Source organism: Equus przewalskii, chromosome 6 (genome assembly GCF_037783145.1).
Source record: "Equus przewalskii isolate Varuska chromosome 6, EquPr2, whole genome shotgun sequence".
NCBI lineage: Eukaryota > Metazoa > Chordata > Mammalia > Perissodactyla > Equidae > Equus > Equus przewalskii.
The window spans coordinates 4,976,502-5,001,134 of record NC_091836.1 but is presented as its reverse complement, the minus strand read 5'-3'; the positions used below and the strand labels follow the sequence as shown (position 1 = coordinate 5,001,134).

Here is a 24,633-nt window from a genome sequence, read left to right as displayed (position 1 = left end):
AGGAATAAGTAACCCAGATTCATTGTCCATCTAAGGCACATTAGGTACTGCCTCTTGGAGGGTCCTCAGCAGGATTGAGTGCCAGTTACCCACAGCGGTAACCCCTCATTTACACTCCCTTCATTCACTTCTCCCTTCCCTCTCTGACTTCCCCCCCTCCCTCCCTTGTGCTTCCTGGGATCCCCTCCCAAATAAAGTACTAACTTCCAAGTCTTTGTCTCAGTTCTGCTTTGGGGGAGAGCAACCAAGAGACTAATTATGAGGGCTCCTAATAGGACGGGCACACACAGTAATTGCTGGAGAAAGTGTCAAATTTGGAAGAGCGACCACAGCTAGGATGCCAGGATCAAGAGGAGAAGAGATGGGCATTCTCTGTTCCACTCACCTGAGAGCAGCGGCAGGCACTTGCTTCCCATAGCACTGAGATTCCAGGAACTACAATCTGAGAAACGCTCTCAAGCAAGACGTGGCAAGGGTTCCTGGAATGAATAAGCCCCATGAAAATAAATTTGTGATGGTCACAGAATTTAGAAGCCAGGTGTCTGATGTTTATCAAAACCCTTTCATTTCTGGGGCTGGCCCAGTGGAGCAGCAGTTAAGTTCACATATTCCACTTTGGCGGCCTGGGGTTCACTGGTGCAGATCCTGGGTGCAGACCTATGCATCACTTGGCAAGCCATGCTGTAGTAGGCGTCCTACATATAAAGTAGAGGAAGATGGGCACAGATGGTAGCTCAGGGCCAGTCTTCCTCAGCAAAAAGAGGAGGATTGGCAGCAGATGTTAGCTCAAGGCTAATCTTCCTCAAAAAAAAAAACAAAAAACCTTTCATTTCTACCCATCTTTTGACCCAACAATTGCACTTCTGGGAAATTATCGGAAGGAAAGGATCTTGCAAGGAAGATCACAGCAGAGCTGCTTATAGGAAGCAAGCTTACCACCCAGGAAACAGGGATCAAAAATGCATCCAATGGGATATCCTGCCGGAATCGAAAATCCTGGTCTATTGTGATCAGCAAAATCCAGAATGTGGAAAACTCCACAGGACGAACTACCCAGTTTCTTCATCCAAAAAAAAAAAAAGAAAATTAAGGAGTAAAAAACACATAGAGGACCTAGATTAAGAGACTTAGAAACATATCACCCAATTGCAGTGTTTTACTGGATCTCAAATCAAACCAATAATTTGTTAAAGGTTGTAAGGCTAGAGATGTGATGCCATTAAAAAATGATTGTTCATTTTTCATAGATATGATCGTTCACTGCTAGTGTCCTCCCACGTCAACTCAGACAGCTGTTCCACAGGAAGCTATAGTTATGAGAAAATGGCTGTGTTTAAAAGAGTCCTGACATTTTGGAAATACATACTAAAATTTTTGCAGGTGAAATAATGTGATGAGTCAAATTTATGTCAAGATTATTGGGGAGGGGGTGACTTGGGGCAGAAAGTGAGAGTAAAGATGAAACAAGATTGGCTAGATGTTGGTCATCTTTAAAGCCGGATGAAGGGTCTGTGGGGTAAATTTGCACGCAATTAGGTAAACTGTAAAACATCATGCAATCCTCAACCTGGTGACACATCCCTCTTAGGTACTAATCTGACTCCAAGAGACTCAAAGTCTTAGCTAAAGTAAAGAAAGAAGTAATAAGGACGGGATCCTTAAATTCCAGAGTTGAGCACACCGCCTTCCAACACACCTGCTTATTTTAGGTCTAAGAACTATGGTCCCAGAAGCTACAAATATCTACAAAAATGGTAAAATCTTACTGTGTCCTGAGAGTTTGGCTTGCTAACCATCAGGTTGGGGGCCACAACATATGGTCAAAGGGAAGTGTGGGTTGCACCGGATAAAAGAAAAAGAACGAGGCCAGAGTCGACATGATGGTTACCATGCCCGCCTCAAGGCTGAAATGTGGGCAGCAGTAAAAATTGCGTTTTTAACCTTGACTTTCCACAGATGGCTGGAGAACGATGCAGTAGTCTTTCCCTGCAGTTCGGACATTTACAAGCCCAGGACACAAGATACACCGTAGCTGAGAAGGGCAACCAATCAGAGCTGGACTCAGCCCTAGCCTTGCAAACCCTGCAGTTTTTCTCATTAATTTTTTTTTATTGTGGTCATAATAGCTTATAACATAGTGAGATTTCAGTTGTACATTATTGTTTTTCATACACCATGTAAGTATGCCCTTGCGCCCACCATCCACCCCCCTCCCCCCCGGTAACCACTAATTTATTCTCTTTGACCGTAAGTTTGTTTATATTCCACATATACGTGAAATCATATGGTGCGAACCTTGCACTGTTAGCTTTTAAAAACCAGCCACCCAAAGACCAGTGGGGGGCCTCCCTGGTTTGCAAACTGTTTTTTGAAAGAAAGCCTCTTTTTCTTTAAAATTTCACTTTCCCCTTGTAAAGCTGCTCGTTTTGGTTAACACACCCATTTGCAGCTAAACATGGCTGGATGGAATATATGGATTAAACTCCATTTTTGGCTAGAGTCCTACCAAATGCTGTCAACCCTCTAGGGAATTACAACCTAGAATTGCAATGGCCATTATGAGGAAATTCCAATTAGGTGCAATCATTTAAGCAGTGCTTTTAAAAGCAAGGGCTCCCAACTTAAACAAAATGCGACTCCGGTTTTAACTGGTAGGCAGGGGCTTCCAAAAGACTTCGAACTTCCAAAATAGCTTCATTGAAAGACTTGTTGCAAAAGGCTAATTAAAAGATTAAAGATATAAGTTGTACCTAGAAAAAAAAAAAAGAAAAAAACAGCAAAACTAACATAACTCCTATGGCTTCCTTCTAACTTCCTTTAGTTGACTACTCATTCTAGCAATCGTCTGTCCAAATTGTCTTTACAAACAAAAGTTTTGTAACAAAAGACTTTTGTAAACAAAAATACACCAAGTGACTTTACAGACACCCCTATATCTACCCTCGAAGGAGGGCCCCCATAGGTCCCCTCCCATATGATGGGACTCTGAGGGATTTTCTGTTAAACTGCTATGTTATACTCTTAAACAGTCAAGGAAAACTTAAATTTGAAATTAACAAAATTCCTTGCCAAATTCTGGGAAATATCAGAGCTACATATGGGATCCTGGAAAACTTGGAGAAGCTAGCTGAGGGTGAGAATTCTTCCTGGAATCAGCTCTCCCAGGTATCTGTAGCACCCAGAAGGAAGAGGAAAATAAAATATCTTTTGCACCCTCTGTGATGATGCCTCTTGAGTCCAAGGGGTTGCTCAATACGGCCAGAAATATTTACTGTTTGTCTCAGCCAAAAAGTAGCCACAAAGTAGCTCTGTGGTCAGAAATCGGCCAAATTGCAGAGCCTGATAGAAGCGTTTTTAAAGCCTTCTTCCTTAAGTTCAAACAAAACTATATGCCCAGAGGGAAAGAAAAACCCTCCAAAACCCTTGTAAAATCCTTTATGGATAGATCAACATATGATGTCATTTAAGTTGCAACACAATGCTTTGAGGAATTGAGAGCAGCTGTGATGATCTTACAAATCTTTGTAGAAGTACAAAGAAATGCAGCTCTAGGAGCAGTTCCAAATTCACCCATTCCTTTTTATCAAACCCCAAATCTATCCTGTTTCTCTTGAAAGGCTTGTAACTCGCAGTCTCTCCCTGTGCCTTTGAGATGGCCCTGATTCACAGCAGTCACTCTGAAACAAAAGCTGCAAGATCTCTGTTTACATCTGTCTACGTTTATGTTGTCCATATACATGCACCACAAATATGTGGTATTTTTCTACCTCTGGGTAGTATTGTTAAAATTAATCTGTAAAAGAGCTCTATTTAATTGGCTTAAAGAAAGTTAAGCACTTATAGAAATTAAATTATCAGAAATATAATAAAAACTAACTCAAACGAATTTCAGGTTCACGTGATCTGGGAAAATATTTGCTATTAAAGCTAATGTGTTTGTTGGTTTAACTAAAATTGACGTGTCTTTAGAGTTATCAGCATTAAATATAATACTTTTATTCTACCTAAGCTTACTAAAGGTCAAATGAGTTCGGATCATTTTCTTACAAAATTTTTCAGCAAGAAAAATAGCTTGGGATGATGTCTGACTTTGCCTAATGTCTCGTGAAGTTTTTGTGGGTCGTCTAAATATCATTGTTCGGAGCAGATAAATTAAACAGATATAAGTTGGACAAAAAGTGTTTATGTGAACTTTTTAAATAGTTTCCCCAAATCTTTTTGGAAATCTGAAACTTTAACGTTTTGCTAAATTAAGTTAAATGATGAATTAAGTTAAATTCATTGAATATTCAGATCATTTCTAAATAAGATAAAATACTGAAATATTAATTACCGCACATAAGTTTATCCATGTTTTGCTTTTTTTTTTTACAAAGGAATTAAAGATATTTGGGTCTATTCATAGTATATTTTGTGCCACACTGAGATCTTTACTATGAGAAAGCACATATCCCCCCAGATTATAAAAAGTATTTGTAAATTTACCAAACCACAGAATGCTAATGTCAAAGACAGTTCATAATTATTTCTTTATTTTCACTGAAAACTATTGTTTTTAAGGTTAGAAATTCTAATATATGTGATTTAAATGACTAGAAGTAATAACAGAAACACTACTATATGTTGGGGAAGTAGGATATGTGTTTTTGATAGAAGAAGTTATGAATGGAGATGCATTTTTTAAGGGAAAAGAAAGTAATTTTGTCCTAAAGTGAGGCTGGTTGTTTCAGGAAGAGAAGGAGGAGAATAAAGGACAAATTAAATAGAAAGTTGGGAAGACGGAAAGAGAGAGAATCTTTCCTTGTGTAAAGTTGGCTAAAGTCAAATGAATTTATTGTAAGGGTTATAAAATTAAGCTTTAAAATCAGTAATGTACTTACGTAAAACTGGAACATAGTTTTCTCTCATCTGGTAAATAGAAAAAGTTTCCTTAGACTTTTGGTCTGCTCCTGATAAGAGATATGAAAGCTTTTTCTTTATTCTTTTAAGTAATCTGCCTAAAAAACAAATAATTTGTGTCCTGCCAAACTAATTTCCTGTATTGTCTTTATCAGGCCTTTGATTACTGCTGAATCTTCTCTGTTAAAATTGTTAAGGTTTTTTCATATCTATGTAGACTCTATACTTGCCTGTGAAGGCTTTAGTTGTCACTATGGTTAAATGGATAACTAGGTATTATTGCACAGTGTCCTACGATCCTATTTGACCAAGCGTTTAAAAACCTTTTTGATTTTTTGGACAAACTTCCCCAAAATCAAATTCAAAATGAAGTCTTTTTTACCTCAAACTAACTTTGGGATTTGCCAGAGGGTCCCTGGAACAATCTCCAAAGACTTGCTTTCTCTCCCTATAAAAAGGGCGATGTTGAATTAATTAGGGTTATTTGATATGTTAAATCATATGGGAAGCATTGTCAAATAAGTAATACTAGGCCCTTCTTTATGGTGTGTTTGTGTAGATATGTGTTAGAAGCGTTCCAGAAATTACATGAAATTCGTAAACTCTGGCATGTCCTGGTATAATGTTATCAGTCATAATTCCAGTCATCTTAATGTTACATGTTGATGTTACATGTTAATGTTACATATCGAGTCCTTATGTTGCACGTTACGGAAATGACCAAATTTTCCTGTCCATTCCGTTAGCGTGACCTCTCACCAGGTCTTTAACAATGAGCATCTTTAAGTCCTTCCTCAGACAGTTGCTGTTTTACTCTGATGCTTTGCAAAAGTGTCCCCACAAAGCACTTCATCTTCAAGGAGATTCGTGGAAGGACTTTTGACAAGTTCAGATTTTTAATAACTTTAAAATCATAAAACTGAACTGGGTAAGAATTTCCGGAACTAGAGGAAAACTGGATTAAAACAGAACAACAATTAACAACATGGGACTGACTAAATTGAGGAGGATGGCTATAACTTTTATGACTTTTTCTTTGAGACATTACTAGTTCCTTGATATTTTGTTTTTCCAGATTTAAGGAGACTTTTTCTCTTAAGCTATCTGTGAATACAAGCAATTTGGTAAAGTGCACCCTTGTAAATAAAGATGAAACATTTACTTTTTCTCCTTACTTGATCCTTCCACAATCCAGAAATTCTTGAGTATTCTTTTTATGGCAATATAGTTAGTTATTTGCATAAGTTCAATAAGAAACTGTTCTCCTTGTAACAGAAGGAAATTGAAAATATTGGTTGTATTACCAAGGCTTTGACTAGAATGCCATATGTCAGAGAGACGTACATACATTTGGATATGACCAGACAGATTTAAGAAACTCAGGTTGACTTTATGGAGCCCATAAAACCCCTTGGAAAAATTGGCCTGATACCTTGCTTACAAAGTTCCAGCAAAGCAATCTTAAGAAGAGCTTATATGGTCAATCACTATTCTTGCTGCACTTATGAAAATAATCAGGCCAAGTTTAATGCAAAGCAATTCGTTTTACTGTGATTATCTTTGATTTAAAAAACCGGGGGTGGGGCTGGTCCCGTGGCCGAGTGGTTAAGTTCGCGCGCTCCACTGCAGGCAGCCCAGTGTTTCGTCGGTTCAAATCCTGGGCGCGGACATGGCACTGCTCGTCAGACCACGCTGAGGCAGCGTCCCACATGCCACAACTAGAGGAACCCACAACGAAGAATACACAACTATGTACCGGGGGGCTTTGGGGAGAAAAAGGAAAAAATAAAATCTTAGGAAAAAAAAAAAAAAAACCGGGGGTAATCAGAGAGAGAAAAATTATGTTTGCACATCTGTCTATAGAGGATTCTAATGCTTTAATTCTCTTTGAGGTTTCATTATATACCTATAAGCAGGATTGGATCCTGAATTCTTCTAGTTTTCTAAAATATCTGGCTGTGACTCTCCAACCTAACATTTCCAATTTTCTCCTACCCTTCAGCAAAAAGACTGCTCTTGAATCTCCTTGGAAGGGACTATATCGACCCCTCCCTCCCTACCCAGATGGCAGTCAAACTCCAGGGACCTGAGCCTTGGGTACACTTCTCGCAGATGCAAAAGTCTCCACCTGACATCTAGTCCTGTGCAAACACTGAAGACCTCTTAATGAAACTGACGAGGAAGAGAAGTAGCCGACATCAGGGTAGAGTTGCTCCCTCCCAAGATGCCAGACCAGAACTTCATACTTTAACCAAACATGAAACCCTTTCTTCTTCTTTTTCTTTATTTACTCCGGCATTGGCCTGGAAAGATAACACCGTCATCTGTATCTCCCAGGCCATTGCTAAGGGGAGAAACCTTTCAGACTGCTTCATTGGCCATCAAAAAACTCTTATCTGGTCACGATGCTAGAGACCCCCTGGTCTGTTTCCCCATCTCTGGTTAACAACCTTAAACTTAGGGAACTTTGCACCCAGGCTCTATGCAAAGAAAGAGACACAGGCGAGAATACCCAGACTAAAACCATCTGCGTGGTCTACAGACCCTTAAAATTTTAGTGGCCTCCACAGTCACCACCTTTCCAGTCCTGAGCCACAGATTCAAATGGGAATTACTAGGAGGCATTCTGGATTCAGGATTCACTTCCTTTGGAAGAACTTTACTTCCCTGGTTAGAAGTAAATAGAGGGGCCGGCCCAGTGGCACAGCGGTTAAGTGCACACATTCCGTTTTGGCGGCCCAGGGTTCGCTGGTTTGGATTCTGGGTGTGGACATGGCACCGCTTGGCAAGCCATGGTGTGGTAGGCATCCCACATATAAAGCAGAGGAAGATGGGCACAGATGTGAGCTTAGGGCCAGTCTCCTTCAGCAAAAAGAGGAGGATTGGCAGCAGATGTTAGCTCAGGGCTAATCTTCCTAAAAAAATTTTTTTAAAAACAAAGATCCCCCAAAGCTGCGAGCAGTAGCTGAGAGTGGCACTAATGCCTTAAATTTTGATCATATCTCTCAGTTAAGCTGAGAGTCTGATCAAAACGGGAAAATGGTTAAAAAAGACACTACAGACCCAAAATGGAGTCACTTGTGCTAAGTCCGCATCACCAAATTGAGACTCAATACCTCATCTAATTGCAGTTTCAACCTTCCCCAGGAATGTAATCTGAACTGGTCAGTCTGGGATTTCCTGGTCAACACTAGTGAGATAATCCTCCTCATAAGCACCCTTTATCCTCCAAAAGAAGGTGACCTTGCTCAAAATCATCCCCGTTTTTTTTTTCATTTATGACTTCCCTGTCTCACCCCTCTCTGCCTTTTAAGACCTTTCTTGTTCTCTAGCTCTGTGGAGCGCCTTTCTATTTGCTAGACGGGATTCTTCCCGGTTCGTGAATCATCAAATAAAGCCAATTTGATCTTTAAATTTGCTCAGTTGAATTTTGTTTTTTAACATCTGTGACCACCACCTCCCATTTTTCCGCTCTCCCCAGCTCCTGGCGAGCACCATTCTACTCTCTGCTCCTACGTGTTTGACTACTGTTAACTTCCACATATAAGCAAGATCACACAATATTTGTCTTTCCGTGTCTGGTGATTTCATGAGTCTAGCAGGGCTGATTTGGAGTGATTTTTGGCCAGGACCCACTGTAAGAAATACATTTTTCATCCAAGAGCTAAGGGGGGGGGGGCGGAGCCGAGTTTCACAAATCAATATGCACTACATGCAGCATCTGACATTTTATGATTATAGTCCTTTTCATTTCTTTTAAAATGCTGGTTGTTACCTACAAAGTTGGTTCCGTGACCCATCCCCCCACAAGTGGGTCATAAGCAGCTGCTTGAAAAAACACCGACCTGTGGATACTTTGACCATGAATAAAATACTCAGTTCTTTCACGGTGAGCCTGGCGTTGAACTGTGCTGACGTGCTTATTTTGGAAGTGAGGCGTGCGGCATGTGAAAAAGTTTGTCCATTCGCTAATTCACTCTGTGACCTCAGTAAACGAAGTCATCCTTTTACATCTTATTTTCTTCACTTTCAATGACAAATTGGTCACACATCACATTTGCTTCAGACTCTGTTTCTTCAAAGTTTCTTATTTTAACTCATCTTAAGCCTTTCATGCACAATTCACCGTCTCTTTTGAGTACGCTAGAGCGTTTCAGCATGTTCCACACCACCACACAATACACACAGTCCTTGCCCAAGAAGAAGTGGGCAATGAAGGTGAGACAGACGTCCCTACAATAACTTTCAAGAAATAAAGCAAGAGAACCTGTAACAAGGTCTCCTTGAAAGTTTTTCCAGAGCCAGAACATTTTTCTAGACCCAAGATCACAAGTGAAACAGTTTCTATTTTCTATGGAAAAACACTAAACCACTTCTTACTTACCCACAAGATGAAAAGTTCTTGCTTTGCATCCAGGCTGGCAGCTTTTCAGAGCTAACAAAAAAAGGAAGTATGTCGCTTCTTATCTTGAGCTGGACTTCCTCAAGGAGTCTTGTGGGTGGCGGAGAAGGTCAGTGGTGTTGGTTGGGGAATCTGCATAATGCAGGGTCCATTAGTTCTCTTTTCATTCAAGTAATTGAAATAGTACATTGCCAGGGTGGACCATATTAAAGTGACTCAGAAAATGAACTTGAAAATGGTGATGGTGTCCAATGGGGAAAATCCATAATGGAGAATGGTGCCAACTTCCATCTACACCAAGAAAATGGATCCAACTTTGAGGAGATTCCTTTAATATGGTGAACTTCCTAGAGAGTTGAAGGCTGCAATGTGGAAGACAGTCAGTGTATTACCCAGTTCTCTATCATAGTATCACTTCTCAGTTTACCGCCTTGGGAAGATGATATACCATATTCCTGGTCTTTGAGATAAGGTCATCCAACATAACACTCATCTACTTGACTGGTAGCATGCCCATTAGCATGGCGTCTTGAAATTTTCTTCTTGTTCATATTAGTAGAATCTTTGTAAGATCCAGCATAAATATGGCAAATGCCCCCTAGTTTGACAAGTCAAAATACACACTTAGTGATTTACTCCTTGTCTTGATTTTATTAGATTTATGAAACATGGCCTTATTATCCCTAACAATAGCATCTCGCTTTTTGGTTTCATGTTTATTTTTATAAATTAATTAGAGCCAATGCAATAAAATGTGCAAATAATCACCTAGGTATGGCTGTCTAGGCGGGCTGGCAGTCAGCCTCTCCGAGGAAGACTCAAAATATTTGCTCCATGTGATACTCAAAATGTTTCTTTTGAATGACAAATGACAGAGGGTTCAGGCCTGTAATTGTCAGCAGAGCTAAAGTGAAAACTGGACGGATATTAAATTGAAATGCCTGAATCCAAGAGAAGTCCCGGAAATTCTGAGCATTTCCTGTGCTCATAGCCTAATTCTGCATGTGACAGATTACTTTCACCAATAAATGCAAGAATTCCCATTTTCACATGTAGTCCTCCCATGCTGACTTGAAATTTGGCCATGTGGCTGGCTTTGCCCAATGAAACAACAGCTCACAGGATGCAAGCAGAGATTTGAACGGTGCTTGCTCACTGGGGCTTGCCTTCTCTTCCTGCACTTGGAACCCTAAGATCGCTGTGTGAATGAGACCAAGCTAGCCTGCTGGAGGATGAGAGGCCATGTCGAAGAGAACCAAAGCTCGCTACTCAATCATCCCTCACTCTGGTTGCCAATCTGCCAACCACAAGATGTAGGAGTGAAGCCATGCAGGATCATCTAGCCATCAGCTGACCCAGCATCTAATCAAAAATGCATCAAAGTTTCCATCAGAGACCAGCCAAGCTAGACCAGAAGAAATGTCTAGCCGTTCTACAGTAATTTTCATCTGAAATGAGCAGAGGCCTGAAACCCCTTCCCCCACAGCCTCTCTGCGAGGACCAGCGCTGGCAGCAGGCGGTGGTGGGAGGCCACAGGGGCTCTCTAAGGCTGAGCTCAGTGAGAGCGATGGTTCTGGGCACTCAGCTGGTCACCATAACCAATTACAGGTCCTCGAGGAGAACTCATTCTCCAGGAGGAGGCTTTCCTCTCCTCCTACTTCCTGAATTCCAGAGGGGACTTTTACTGGGTTGGGCGACAGGGACTTACCCGGGATAGTTAAATTTATTTCAGCTACTGCCATAAAGAGATGAAAAATGAGTCAGCCTCTGTGCCCCGCCCCACCCACAGGGTCAAGGAGAAGCAAGGGCACACCCTGAGCCTCCTGTCATCACTCTCCCACCCAAAATGGACCCCAAAGCAGAGAGGGGGCCCCAGGGCATGTGGATGGAAAGATTGACCTGTTGGTGATGCCACATCTCGGGTAGCATTGGGCCAGGGGGCTGGAAGTGCAACAGAGAGAAGGCAGAGTTAGAAGTCACAGACAGAATGACTAGACAAAACCTTTGGTTGGCCTTATGACAACAGTCCCACCTGTGGATCCCACCACTTGCTACCCATGTGTGCTACACCAGCCTCCCGCTCAGAGACCTCCCTTGGGACCAAGGTCCTGCTGCAGATCAGCCTGCTTCCGCCACCTCTCTAAGCCCAGCATGTCCCCTTTTCCGTGGGAGGTTCTTTGCTGCCGCCGCCCTCTGCACCATGGACTCGCTGGCACACCGAGGGCATGCCCAGACTCAGCAGCTTGCACAGAAAACTCAGGGGCTGCAGAGGGTGGACCTGGAGCCGATCGGGGATCCCAGTACCTGGAGCCCCATGATGACTCAGCCCCTTCCCGTCCCCTGGGTACCATCCCTGCCCTAGGGATGTGGGTGGGACCCTGCTGGATCTGAGTGTGCTGCAAGGAGCGAGGGTTGGAGGGAATCCAGCCTGCTCTGACAGCCCATCGACAGAAGGTCAGAGGTGATCAAGGTCCCTCCTCCCTCAAAAGTCCCCTTAGCCTGGACTGCAATGGGGAAAAGGCCCCGGAACTCCCAGCCGGTTCCCTGAGCTGCTTGGGATGCTATCAACGTGTGGGAGGAAAGCTCAGATTGCCTGAAGGGAAGACGAAAGTCTTGGGAATCCCGTGACGAGTTAGGAAGCACGTGCAGGGCATCTGGGTGACAGAGGGGGAAAAGCCACGTGACCCGTAGGTTCTGCCAAGAGCAGTGGTTCACCCAGAGTGAGGAGAAAAGGGACGGGTGGCCAGGGAGAAAAGGGACATCTTGACGAAGCCGCTGGGTGCTTACTCAGGGCTGTGGTCTGGGGCTGAGCAGCTGTGAGAAAGAGAAGGGAAGTCAGACCCAAAGTGCATGGGGGCCCACCCTGGACTCCAAGCTTGAAGAGGCTCAGTGGGGACACACCAAGCTGCAGCTTCTCACATGTCCCCTGCGTGGGCACTGCCAGCCACCGCCGTGCAGCTCTCAGGCCTCCAGGAGCTCCACCCTTGGTCCCACCGCCAGGGCCTGCCTGGCTGTGCCTGAGGGATCCTTCCCAGATCGCAGAAGAGGAAAGCCCCTCACCATGCCCGCGACAGGCCGCCCCAGCCGCACCATTGACTCCCCGTGTGAACAGCAAGGGGGAGTCCCAGCAGCCGTGGAGGAAGACCTCTTGTCCACAGCCCAGGGACAACAATTCGGAGACTGATCGAGGCGCCCCCGAGTCTCTCCTGGGCGTCAAGCTCCAGCCCCAGCATCCTCGCTGGCTCGCGAGCATTCCGTGCAGCAGCCACCTGCCGTGCCCTATGCCCCACCCCACTTCTCCACTGCTCTCCGTGCCCTTCCCAAGTCACAGTCGAGCCTGGAATCCTGTCCTCCGAGTCGGCTTCTGGCAAGACCCAAAGGAATGCACCCATCAAGGGGTGAAGGTGCTCCATTTCCCAACTGCCCCCAACAGCCAAAGCTGTGTGCCCCCAGAAGGAAGCCCCAGAGAAAAGCGGGTGTGGACCGAGGGGTCAACCCTGCCGAAAAGTCAGAGGCTTGCTTGGTCTGCCCACACAGCGGTGGAGCTCTCTTGAACTCACTGGTGGTGCAGTCATTGCTCCCAAGCAGTTGTGGTGACTCGCCGTTGGCCAAAGAGGGGAGGGGAGCTGAGCCCACGCTTTCCCTGGAGGTCACACTTTAGGGGCCAGCTGCCCCCAGGAAACCTCGGGCAGCACAGGATCTCTGGGAGAGGCTGGGGTGGGGAGGGACCCTGGAGTGGGAAGCGTGTCTCTTCTCAGCAAAGATCCCGCCAGAACGGGGTCCTGGGATTGGAGGCCCACCTGAGCAGATGACACCAGCATCCTCGTGGTGACCACAGTTGTGGCTGTTCCAGCCGTTGTGGGCGCAGCTCCACAGGTAGGACTCCTGGCCTGAGTAGCTCACGTTGTCCAGGACAATCGGCCCCGAGCCCTGACCAAAGCGAGCACTTCCTGGGGCTGACATGGCCCAGCCACAGCCCAGCTGGCTGCACACCACGTTGGCATCGTTGGTGTCCCAGTTGTCATCGCACACGATGCCCCATGAGCCTCGGTACAGGACCTCCACCTGGTCCTGACACCAGGCACCTGGGCTCACCACCCTCAGGGTCAAACCCGATTCAGTCCGTAGGGGGAGCACAAGAACATCTCCTCCATGTCTGGCTTGAGGTCCCAGGCCTAAGGCACGTTCCAGACTCAGGGGACATCCTCACGGCTTCCTTCCCTGGGCAAGCAGGCAGGCACCTTGGAAGGTGCCCAGAGGTGAATCTTCTTCACAGGGAAAGGAGCAGAGACACACTGTTCTGCCTGGGTCTCAGGACGCCCAAATAGGGGGAAGCACCCCTTGAGGACCGATGGAGGTGAGCAGGAAAGGAACCCCCAAGCCACACTGGGCACCCCCTGGGGTGGAGCTCCCTGGGGACCAGTGGCAGGCCAAGGCTGTCACCCTGTCTGGAGCTTTTTGGCCCCTGCGTGGTCCTGCCTGGGTTCTGCTGGGTTCCAGTAGATGAGGGGACCCGGGCCAGCTGAGTGTGGTCCAGGCATTCTCCATCCCTCTGCCTGGAATGGCCGCCCGTCACCTGACAGCCAGGAGCCAGGTCCTGGCAGGAATAGCGAGGACTCCTGGGCTCCCACTGAGGTCCCAGAGGGGGCCCTTTGCCAAGCATCTGGACTGGGAGCCCGTTTAACTAATGCACTTCACAAGGTGGACTGGAAGGAGTTCTTTACACACATGTTGCCAGGTTTGGTAGCATGTGGCTTCACCTCCCAACCACCACTGATTGGCCCATGGACTGGTCCATACGGCACCAACGTCCTATGAGGTGGTCCAAGCAGAGAAGTCTACCTTCAACTTGTTCTCCATATTGGATGTTGACTGGCCAATCCATCCAGCTTGTTTCTCTCTTGCAGAGTTTGAATGCAAAGTCCCAAAGGGGAACACAGACAGACAGTAGAGCGGCCCATGAGCCAAAGAACAAACTGAGAAATAGCAAAATCAGAAGCCTTCAGACAGAAGAATCTGTTGATGACCTTCTTTAATCCCGACCTCAGATGTCTTACCTTTCCTTGATGGAGCAGTAGGCTGTCACCACAGGAGAATTCCAGTATGTTTCACAATCCAAGGGAGCAAATGCCCAGGCAGGTTTAGGAACAATTCAATAGGGTGTGGCTGCCTCTCAAAATTCAACGTTTGTAACAATTCACTTTGGGCTACGGTGAAAGAATCTGCCCTCCATCCTTCTCTACCCTGCTCTGTGCACTGCGAGGTTGTCCTGTACGCACTGCATTATCAGCCCCATCTTGTGCCCTGTCTTCCAACTGAGATTCAAAACGGTAGCCGTGAAAGTCTGAGAAGAAGGATAGAGGAGAGAGAGATGGGAAGCTCCCCCTTTCCCCAAGGGACTGAACATTTGGGCAGTGGTTGATTCTTTTGTCAGGCGAAGCCCCTTTCCAGGTTCCTGTAACTATTCCATCCCGTTTCCCCTTCAACCCAAGGGTTGATAAGAGTTCCTTCCTATTGCTGCTTCCAGGGGGTCCCACCATCTTTTGTTGGTTTCTCTTCGCCCTGCTGTGATATTGTGATTTATAGTGAGAAATATATATTTGGTCTTCATCCTATTTCTGGCACAAAAGCTCCTAAAACCCTTGGAATTTCCAGAGCAATAAGACCAATGGGAGCATCTTTTGTTATATTTGGTCTCTTGTCCTCAGTTCCTGAGCCATAAAGGTGAAATGGGTGTCTTGTTATTCATGACAAGCCCCTTTCCAGCACAACTGGGTTTATGTTAATGAGATGACCTTGGGAGAGTACTTAAGGGAGTCTGGTTGCCGGTGGAGCCAGGCTAGTGATCAGAGGGTTGGAATTTTCAGTCCCTCTCCCTAATCTCCAGGGAGGGGAGATGGGCTGGAGATTAAGTTCAGTCACCAATGGCCAATGATTTAATCAATTCAATCAATCAATGCCTATGTAATGAAGCCTCTAGAAAAATGCAAAAGGATGGGTTCAGAGAACTTCTGGGTTGGTGACCTTGTGAAAATTCGGGGATAATGGCATACGCGGAGAGAGCATGGAAGCTCCACGCCCTTTTCCATACCTTTCCCTACGCATCTCTTCCATCTGGCTGTTCCTGAGTTATATCCTTTCATAATAAACCAGAAATCTAGTAAGTAAAACGTTTCTCTGAGTTCCACGAGCCACCCTAGTGAATTAATAGAACCCGAGGAGGGGGTCATGGGAATCGCCGATCTATAGCCATTCAGACAGAAGCACACGTGACAACCTAGGCTTTTGACCGGGTTCTGAAGCAGGAGGGGTGGCAGGCTGGTGGGACAGAGCCCTTAAACTATGCTATCTCCAGGTAGACAGTGTCACAACTGAGTTGAATTGTAGGATACCCAGATGGTGTCAGAAAATTTCTTGAATGTGCAGGGAAACCCTCCATACACATTGGAATTGGGTTCAGAATCCCTTTTACCTGCTTACATGTATATAACCAGTATTTTTCACTAAACCCTCTTCATTTAATCCATATGACCAGACCAGGTGCTTCTCTCCAAGTCGCCAACTGATACACACCCTGGCACTATACTGGCTCTCCCTGTTCTAACCCAAAGCCAGACTTTTCTCACTGTCATGGAAGAGGAAGCCACGTTTCAAGAAAAGAAGGAAACATCTCTCTTTACCAACATAAAAGCTTGACACACGAAACACAAATGCTACTTCCTCTTTTGCCAATCATTTAAACACAGTTGTTTCTTAGAAAACTTCCCACGCCTTGAAGCTTCTTCAAGGTATTTCGTAAGAGGACTAGCTGGAAATACGGTGAAGTTGTTCCACCCAGCAAGAACAGGACACAAGAAGTCAAGCAGAGCCCAGTAGTTCGGCCCTATCAGAATGGCAGCCTAGACTTGATGCTGAAATGGGTCTAGTTAGCTGCTCGTACAAATGGAAATCAACTGAATCTTGCCCTTAGAATATACTGTCACTTTTGTTTCAAATAAACCTCTCATGCCAAGTGTACTTGGTGTCTGGGAGGGTTTAAAAAGTGGCCCCACAGGGTGATGGTTGCACAACATTTTGACTGTCCTAAAAGCCACTGAATCGTACACTTTAAAAAGGCTAAGGGGCTGGCCCGGTTGCACAGTGGTTAAGTTTGCACATTCTGCTTCGGCAGCCTGGGATTTGCTGGTTCGGATGCTGGGTGCGGACCTATGCACCGCTTGTCCAGCCATGCTGTGGCAGGCGTCCCACATATAAAATAGAGGAAGATGGGCATGGATGTTAGCTCAGGGCCAGTCTTCCTCAGCAAAAAGAGGAAGATTGGTGGCAGATGTTAGCTCAGGGCTAATCTTTCTCAAAAGAAAAATATAAGAAAATAAAAATAAGAAAAATAAATAAAATGGCTAAAATGGTGAATTTTGTGTTATGTGACTTTCATCTTATTAAAAAATAATCAATAAATTTCTGGTCCTATACAGGTTTAAACAGGGAACCTGGTTGATCTGTTTGGGTTTTGGCAAAGTCATATCTGTTACTCATGGATTTTGCTGAACGTTAATCTACATAAAATACAGACAGCATTGGATTTTCGTTTTATCTCTGTGGTGATCACGTAGTTATTAAAACATGCAAAACGCTGGTGGGAAGAGCAGGATGTGTTGTAATTTATGCAAAAAATATGGATATTAATTCCCAAAGTGTCTTAACTGAAGCTTTCTAAATTTCCTTTTTATTTTATGTGGAAATAAAATCACAGGGTAGGCTGAAGATGTTTAGGAACTACATGTAACGCTATTGAGAAAATATCAGAATGGACAAGGAGTAAGAAATCATAATTGATAAGACTTGGCGTACCAGATCATGGAACTGCGGTCTTCATTCAAGGGAGAGACAGCCAATGGTGACCCACAGGGAAGCTAAGAGAACAGAGCCTCTGACCTCACTCTCTTCTCTTTTCCTGATATCCTGTTGGTGTTTCCCATTGGCCAAAACCAACTGGAAACCAGAGGTCAAGAAAGTCCATTATTACACTCTAAAGATGTCACATTCCGGGCAGACAACTGGATGGATTTGGGGGGGTCAACAGAAGACATCCAGACCACTTAGATATTCATTGACTTGTTTATTGGGCTTCCCCCCACCATTAGAATGTAAGTTCCATGAAAGGAAAGACAATGTACATCTTGTTTAGTATCATAGCCCCAGTTTCCAGAGAGCAGATACTTCATAAATATTCATGGGATGAATAAATGACATTGCAAAAATTCCCGAACATCTCCAAGCCTCCTGGGTTTTCTCATCTATCTGTCACAGGGTGTTTGGGCTGGACCAGAGGTAGAAGTTAGATGCTAACTATTGGGATAACAATTGGGATACACTCTTATAATGCCTCCAAAACACTTACCTTCATGAGTCGATATGCATGCAGGTTTTAAGAAGATTCCACTGGAAGGAAAAATGAGAGAGGACAGAAGGGTAGAGAACATTCATGTGTCCAGCAAACTTAAGTGGCTACTTGGAGGCCCCTTAAGTGAAACGATAGACTTAGAGGTGGTGCCGTGGTGCTTATGAGTCAGAAGTGACTCTATGCCCAAAGGCACCTGCTTTGGCGCCCAGGAGACAATGGCAGCCCCAAGTGGGGAGAGAATCTGCATCTTTCAGCACAGCTCAGGGTGAATCTCAGCATTCTGTGGACTGGACTTGACCTGGCCATGGGTGAAAATCGTTCTGCTGGGCTGGGCAGATACTTGGGGAAGGCACATGAGGGACTTTGACAAGGAGGTCAGAGTAGAAAGATGCTACTTCAGCAACACCCACAAACTCCTGATGAGAGATTTATCTGAGAAATAGAGAAGAGGAAGGGAGACAATCTGAGATTCCATGGTCAAAAAGCTAGATAGGTAAATAGGGCCAGCCCATGTCTGTAGCACAGGAAGATGCCACTTGAGAGTTTCAAATTACATGTAAAGTGGATAATTTTATCAAAGTTGGGAATTGTTCATGAAGTAAGGTCACAGAAGTGGGACATAAAAAAGACTGAATATTGATTATAAAGTGATTTAATATTCCAGGGGAGAGTGGAAAATGCCAAGTAGGATTGGGTGATGTACAGTGTATAATTTCAAAAGAGAAGGCATGCACCCTCCCAAGATAAGCATTAGAAATGTCTCCTTCTGACATTTTTCATATTTTTTTAAAGGTGAACATACTTTATTAAAGGCATATTTGGAAATATAAAAATCCTTGCATTCTAAGCTCAGTAAAGCCAAACGGTAACAGTAGATGATCTTTAAGATCTTTTAGTAAGAGATAGGTTTTACTGGAATGCCTAAGAAGTCTGCCGCATCACTTGAAACAAAATTTTTTAATGCAGTTCAAAAATCTCATTACAATGAGCTTCAACCAAGTATCTAAGGGATTAATACAACTTTGTTTTTCATATGTGGTGGTCACAAGGATGGGGGTAAAGGAGTCACCATCATTGGTGGCTTTCCCTAATCCCCTTTTTGAGCCAGTTCTTGCCTTCTCCAGAAAGTTGACCTCAGCTGAGCAGGAACTGCTATACATCTTTCTACCATCCTGGGGGCAGCACACAGACAATAATTGACTTACAGGGGATAAAAAAAAAACGCCTGGTCCTCTTGCCTCAAAGTGGGACCGATGCTGAGGCACCATCCAAGCTCCAGGGCTCACACTGGGATCAGGATTAAAGTAGGTTTCAACTGAGACCATGGCCTTGCTCAGCTCCTTCTTGCATTCCATCCTGCTTCCCTCACTTTCTCTCTTCTCAGAGTCCTTCCTCAATAAATCATGGGTGCCAAAATCCCCATGTCGGTCTCTGCTTTTAGGGAAACTGACCTAAGTTGCCTATTGCCATTTTAGAAATAGTAGTGTTCATAATGGAATTAACAGAGATATTGTTATTAGAAACTTAAACAAAAGGGTGTTCAGGTGACTCTGCAAGAACATGACATTATCTGTAAAACCAAGAGCTGTCCTTCAGGCAGCAGGATATCAGAACAGTGTTCTGTTCCTGTGCAGTGGATTGATGCACTCTTTCCTTGATGCATTCATTCAACAAACGTTGTTGATCCAATCTGTGAACTTAAGCTTCTGTTGGGTCATGAGCAGGCAGAGATAAGTGACAAGGAACTCATAGGATAGTGGGGGACAAAAACACGTGAACATCTGATTATAATCCAAAATGTGGCGTATTACAAATAAAAGATTGATAACCTTAGGCACAATGGAACGGAAACGTTAAGGCGGGGAGGCAACCAGATAACTTAGAACTGATGATGGAAACTGTTATATGAGAAGACCTTAAGTAAGCTTCAAATTACTCTATTTCTAATGGCTTACTTTTTGAGAGTTGGGGAAAGTTTGATAGATTTTGTGCAGTTGTAAATGTCTTTCTTCAAACAGATGTTAAGGAAGACATATAAATTCCCTCCCACTGGTAGCCTACCACTAATCTTAAAAGAACTTAACTGCAGACTGTTTAAAATTTAGCTCAAAGTTATTCATTACGGTATTGCCTATAGTACCAAAAAGCTGGAAATGATGCAAACTCATGCTAAATGCATTTTGACACATGTACACCACGGATTACCGTGCAATCACTGGGGGGAAAATTGAAGTTCGAAGAGGTTTGATGAGTTGAAAAGATGTTCACAGTGTGATAATTAAATAAAGATTTTAAAATAACATGGGTGTACTTGTTCTAGGTCAACCTGAGGCCAATTTTCTACGTAGGCATGAGACATCTGGCGCTGTCATGTTACGGTTTTCCCTTTCCGTGTAGACAGGGGTGGTTCATAGAGTATTAATAACCAAGTGTTTTTAAGCAAGGGGTGCCAAGGGTCTTGTCCCATTTCCTGAAAAACCAGCTATAAATCTTCCCCCAAAAGATCATGACCAAGTCCAGCAGTGGGATGAGGGAAGGGAAGCACTCATGTTAGGCACAAAATTTAAGGGTGCGTCAAACAAGCTAAGTAATTGGGGCTGGCCCAGTGGTGTAGTGGTTAAGTTTGTGTGCTCCGCTTCAGTGGCCTGGGGTTTGTGGGTTCAAATCCCAGGGGCAGACCTATGCACCACTTATCAAGCCATGCTGCGGCAGGAGTCCCACATATAAAGTGGAGGAAGATGGGCACGGATGTTAGCTCAGGGCCAGTCTTCCTCAGCAAAAAGAGGAGGATTGTCAGCAGATGTTAGCTCAGGGCTAATCTTCCTCAAAAAAAAAAAAAAAGCCAAGTAATCAAGATAAATACTACATAACTTTTTAAAATACCAAAATCAACGCAAGAAACATCCATGGTAAGCAAAATATCAAATTCAAGATCTGACGGTGCTATGCCGGGTCATAACAGAGCCTGAGGCATAAATGAAAAATGTGTGCCCCTACGTATGATGCCGGCCCTGATATCAGTTCCCCTACATTAAACCCAGCATATGTGGGGTTAAAAACAAAACATTCTTTCCCTGCTTACTCCCCGCTCCCTGGCTCCAGAATCCACCATCCGCCATGGACACAAACAGCCAAGGTCACCTACCTGGATTCCTTATCATCTCCTCCTCCTCCCTGCAGTGTCCCAAGGCTGAATGCAGGCTGGTGGAAAAGCTCCGACCAGCAAGGCCACTGACACCCCCACCTCTCTACAAGCAGCCACATTCCTCACAAACCTTTAAAACCCCTAGCCTCCCCGCTTTTGGGGGGCAGGATGAAACGAGACAAATTTGAAGGCTCACTTACATCTCCTGGCTGACGTCACCTGGAATAAAAACCCTTCCCTTGCCATAAGCCTCATGTTCCAGTTTTTACTTGGCCCCTCTTGTGTGGAGGGTAAATAACCTATGGTTGTAGTAGTCTTGGTGAGCCAGCCAGGGGGCTCTTGCCCATGGCTCCATGGCCGTGGGCTGACTAAAATTTCCCTGGAATCAGTCTAGCAGCTGCCTAGGTGATTTGCCCCAGTGACTGTCCCCACTACTTTCTGTCTGGCCCGGCACTGCTGACCCTAGGCACATTTTCTTATGGCAAGGAAACAGGTCCTAGATTGTTTGTTTGTTTGTCCTTCATTTTGGGGAGTCAGTGGACTCTGAAGTAGGAGAAGTTGCCTCAGGGACACCTGTGAACTTCCTTTCCCTCCTCTGGGATCACTTCCATTCACGGAGGGGCCATCTGGGGTCCTTTCTGTCCACAAAGGGGCCATCTGGGCACACATTCCTATAGTTGTAGGGACTTTCTACCCTCAGTCTGAGAACCGGTTCACTGGTGTCTGGCTGTCTCTGTGTATTGGAATGGGAAACACGCTGTCTATACCCAAGTAGAGACCATTGGGGTTAATTCTGAGTAGATGGTCTAATTATAGTCATAAGCCAATGTCTAAAAACCGATGATTTTCTTTTGTAACACGGCATGGCCATAATATTCTTTAAATTCTGGAGAGAACATGGCCAAACAATGAATCCTTGGGTTGAAGAGTTTTTAGAGAGCTCTCGTCCAAACAGCTGTTTTACTGGTACCTATGAAAAAGCCAAATTAAAAGGAAAATACAATGACTAGTCTTAAAAACTTAATCAAACTTGGGGTCTCAGCTTCTTCTTGTGGTTTTACAGATGCTAATGAAAACATTAAGTTAATCAAGGGAAAGCAAAAAGAGAAAAGTCACAGGACTCAGCCCAACAGGATGGAAATCCTGAACGAATTATTAAAAACGAAAATGGGATAAACAGAACAGACACAAATAAAGTTAAAACAAAGGTTTTAATAAAACACTACTTAAGGTTAAAAGGGCTAAAGGGGTCCCCCGTTTTGGCCCCCCATCATTAAAAGACATCAGACAAATCTGTTCTATTCAACCCAGTTTAAAAAAATTTCAAAGGTCAGGAGGCAGAAATCACGGTGAGAAACCTGACCACAACTGTTTGGAGCAACAGTTAGGCTGCTCAGGTTAATAAGACTATAAAAATTAAAGTGTTTAAGCTGATATTATATGAAGAGGTTATGTCAACTTTGCCTGAATGTTTTCCTTGGGGATAAATGTTACGTCTAGCTGGAAATGCTTTCCCTACACGATATTGTAATACCAAAACTTACTAATGGAATTCTAATCTAAGTTATAATTAAAAGTATAAGAGTTGGTAAAATTAAGGTAAAGTTTTGTAAAATTGGTATATCTAAATGGGGCAATTTCAGTTTACCCAAACTGATGTTATGTAATTGGAAAAAGGCATCTACAACAATGGGAAGCCTGTTTTAATCTTTTGGGGCTTCTAAACAAAATCAGAAATACCTTAATACCTCTTTAAGAGAAAAATAATTGAACAATTAAACTTGCCAGTGGCCAAAGCCAAAAGCTGCTGCTTCTCTCACTGAGATTCGCCACTTCCAGTCCCCCGAAATTCCTGATCTAAAATTAAACAAGTGAAAATAAGTAAACCTTTGAGACCATTTGGAATTGTAATGGCCATTCTGGGGAACCTCTGTTTCAGATGAGTCCACCTTAGGGGTCACCCTTAAAAGACAGGATTCAGAATCTCTCATGATGGAATACAGTCTTTGATTAACATGCAGAAACTTCTAAAAGACAAAGTGATTTAACATGATATAAAATGATCTTTGGTAAATAAAAGCCTGTTTAAGTTTGCTAGTTTGGTTTAAAATAGACACATCCTCAGAGTTATCAGCATTGGGTATGATGCAGACATGCAGCCTGGGTTTACTGGTCAAATGAGCTCGTGTCATCTCTGTCACGAAATTTGTCAGCAAAAGTAATAACTTAAAATAATAGCTGATTTTGTTTAATGTCTCATCAGGTTTTTACAGACAATCTAAATATAAATTGTTGAGAACAGGTAAACTAAATAGATGTAAAAGGATAAAGGTTTTTGGAGAAACTTTTTAACAATAATTATGTGTTATGGTATATCTACTTAAAACAACTTAATGGCCCAGGGGAAACTCCAGGGTCCTGTTTTGGCAGTAGGCAAAGCCTCTACTTGCCATTAGCGGAGAGGCCCCTCCCAGCATCCACAACTCCGGGTGGCTCCCGAAGAGAATCCCGAACGGGGCAGCAGCCCACCAGCTGCTGCCGCCGGTCTCACGGACTGCGACTGTCGCCCGGTTGGGGCACGGGGCTGCCAGAGATCTCCTGGGAGAGGACTGGGGCTGGGTGGAGTTCCAGCAGCCAGCTCTGCAGCCCAGGGGGAAACTCTGCGGTCCTGTTCTGGCAGCAGGGAAAACCTCTACTCACCATTAGTGGAGAGGTTCCGCCCAGAATTCAGAATGCTGGGAGGGTCCCAAAGAGAATCCCAGGCAGGACACCAGCTGGCCAGCCACCACTGAACTCATGGTCTCCGGCTGTCCCCCAGACAGGGCAAGGGGCTCCCCGAGATCCTGGGGGAGAGGACTGGGGCTGGGTGGAGTTCCAGTGGCCCGGCTCCGTGGCCCAGGGGGAAACTCTACAGTCTCACAGCAGCCTCAGCAATAGCCTCTGCACAGCACTAGTAGAGAGCCCCTCCTGGCAACCACAAGGCTGGAAGACCCTGGGACAAAGGTAGCATAGCTAGGTGAGCCAACCACAGACTGCAGAAGATGCCCATAGCTCTGCTGTGACCCATAGTGGACAAGTGAGAGTTTGTGGGTGCTGACAGTGACAGAGCTGCAAATATAGGTGATCCTTCCCCTGGCCGCTGGGAAAGCCCATAACACCGCTGCAGACCCTAAGGAGGGAGCACATCTAGGTGGTCTGCAACAGGAGGCACCAGCAGCATGAAGCCCCCTTGTGACTGCCCCCACAGCTAAAGAGGGACCCCACAGGACCATGTGACTACGAGGAGGGGCCAGGTCCAGTCAGCAACAGCTGATAGGGTTCCTGGTCAGTGCAGTATAAACAGCTGTTCCCCCACCACACCAGTAGAAACAAGTGGAAGCAGTAACTAAACTCTACCTCTATGCGGAGGCACAAATCTACACCATCAAGCAATATGAAAAAATATATTAAATCTCCAGAACAGAAGGAAAATGACAAATACCCAGAAAACATCCCCAAAGACAATGAAATATATAACCTAAATGACGATGACTTCAAAAAAGCCATCATCAAAAAACTCAATGAGTTAAAAGAGAATTCAGATAGACAACTCAACGAGTTCAGGAGCTATGTCACAAAAGAGTTTGATACTATAAAGAAGAACCGAACAGAAATACTGGAAATGAAGAACACAATAGAGGAGATTAAGAAAAATCTAGATGCACTAAACAGTAGGGCCGATAATATGGAGGAAAGAATTAGCAATTTGGAGGATAGGAATATAGAAATGCTGCAGGCAGAGGA

The 24,633-nt window shown here is 44.4% G+C and overlaps 1 protein-coding gene across 4 annotated transcripts in view; it reads right to left on the bottom strand.

Moving 5' to 3' along the window:
• The window catches only part of LOC103541765 (putative adhesion G protein-coupled receptor E4P), a 40,345-nt gene extending 30,682 nt beyond the window's left edge, over window positions 1–9,663 (bottom strand). For 2 of the 4 annotated variants that reach the window (XM_070622776.1, XM_070622778.1), the window contains exons 1-3: window positions 9,284–9,339; window positions 4,881–4,949; window positions 386–479 (exon numbers count right to left, since the gene is read on the bottom strand). In XM_070622776.1, coding sequence (XP_070478877.1) covers window positions 386–416 — 31 coding nt within the window. In that variant the 5' untranslated portion in view covers window positions 417–479; window positions 4,881–4,949; window positions 9,284–9,339. Of the gene's footprint in view, window positions 1–385; window positions 480–4,880; window positions 4,950–9,283 lie in introns of all 4 variants that reach the window. The other 2 variants (XM_070622779.1, XM_070622777.1) reach the window with 2 other exon arrangements.
• Window positions 9,664–24,633: the final 14,970 nt, after the last annotated feature.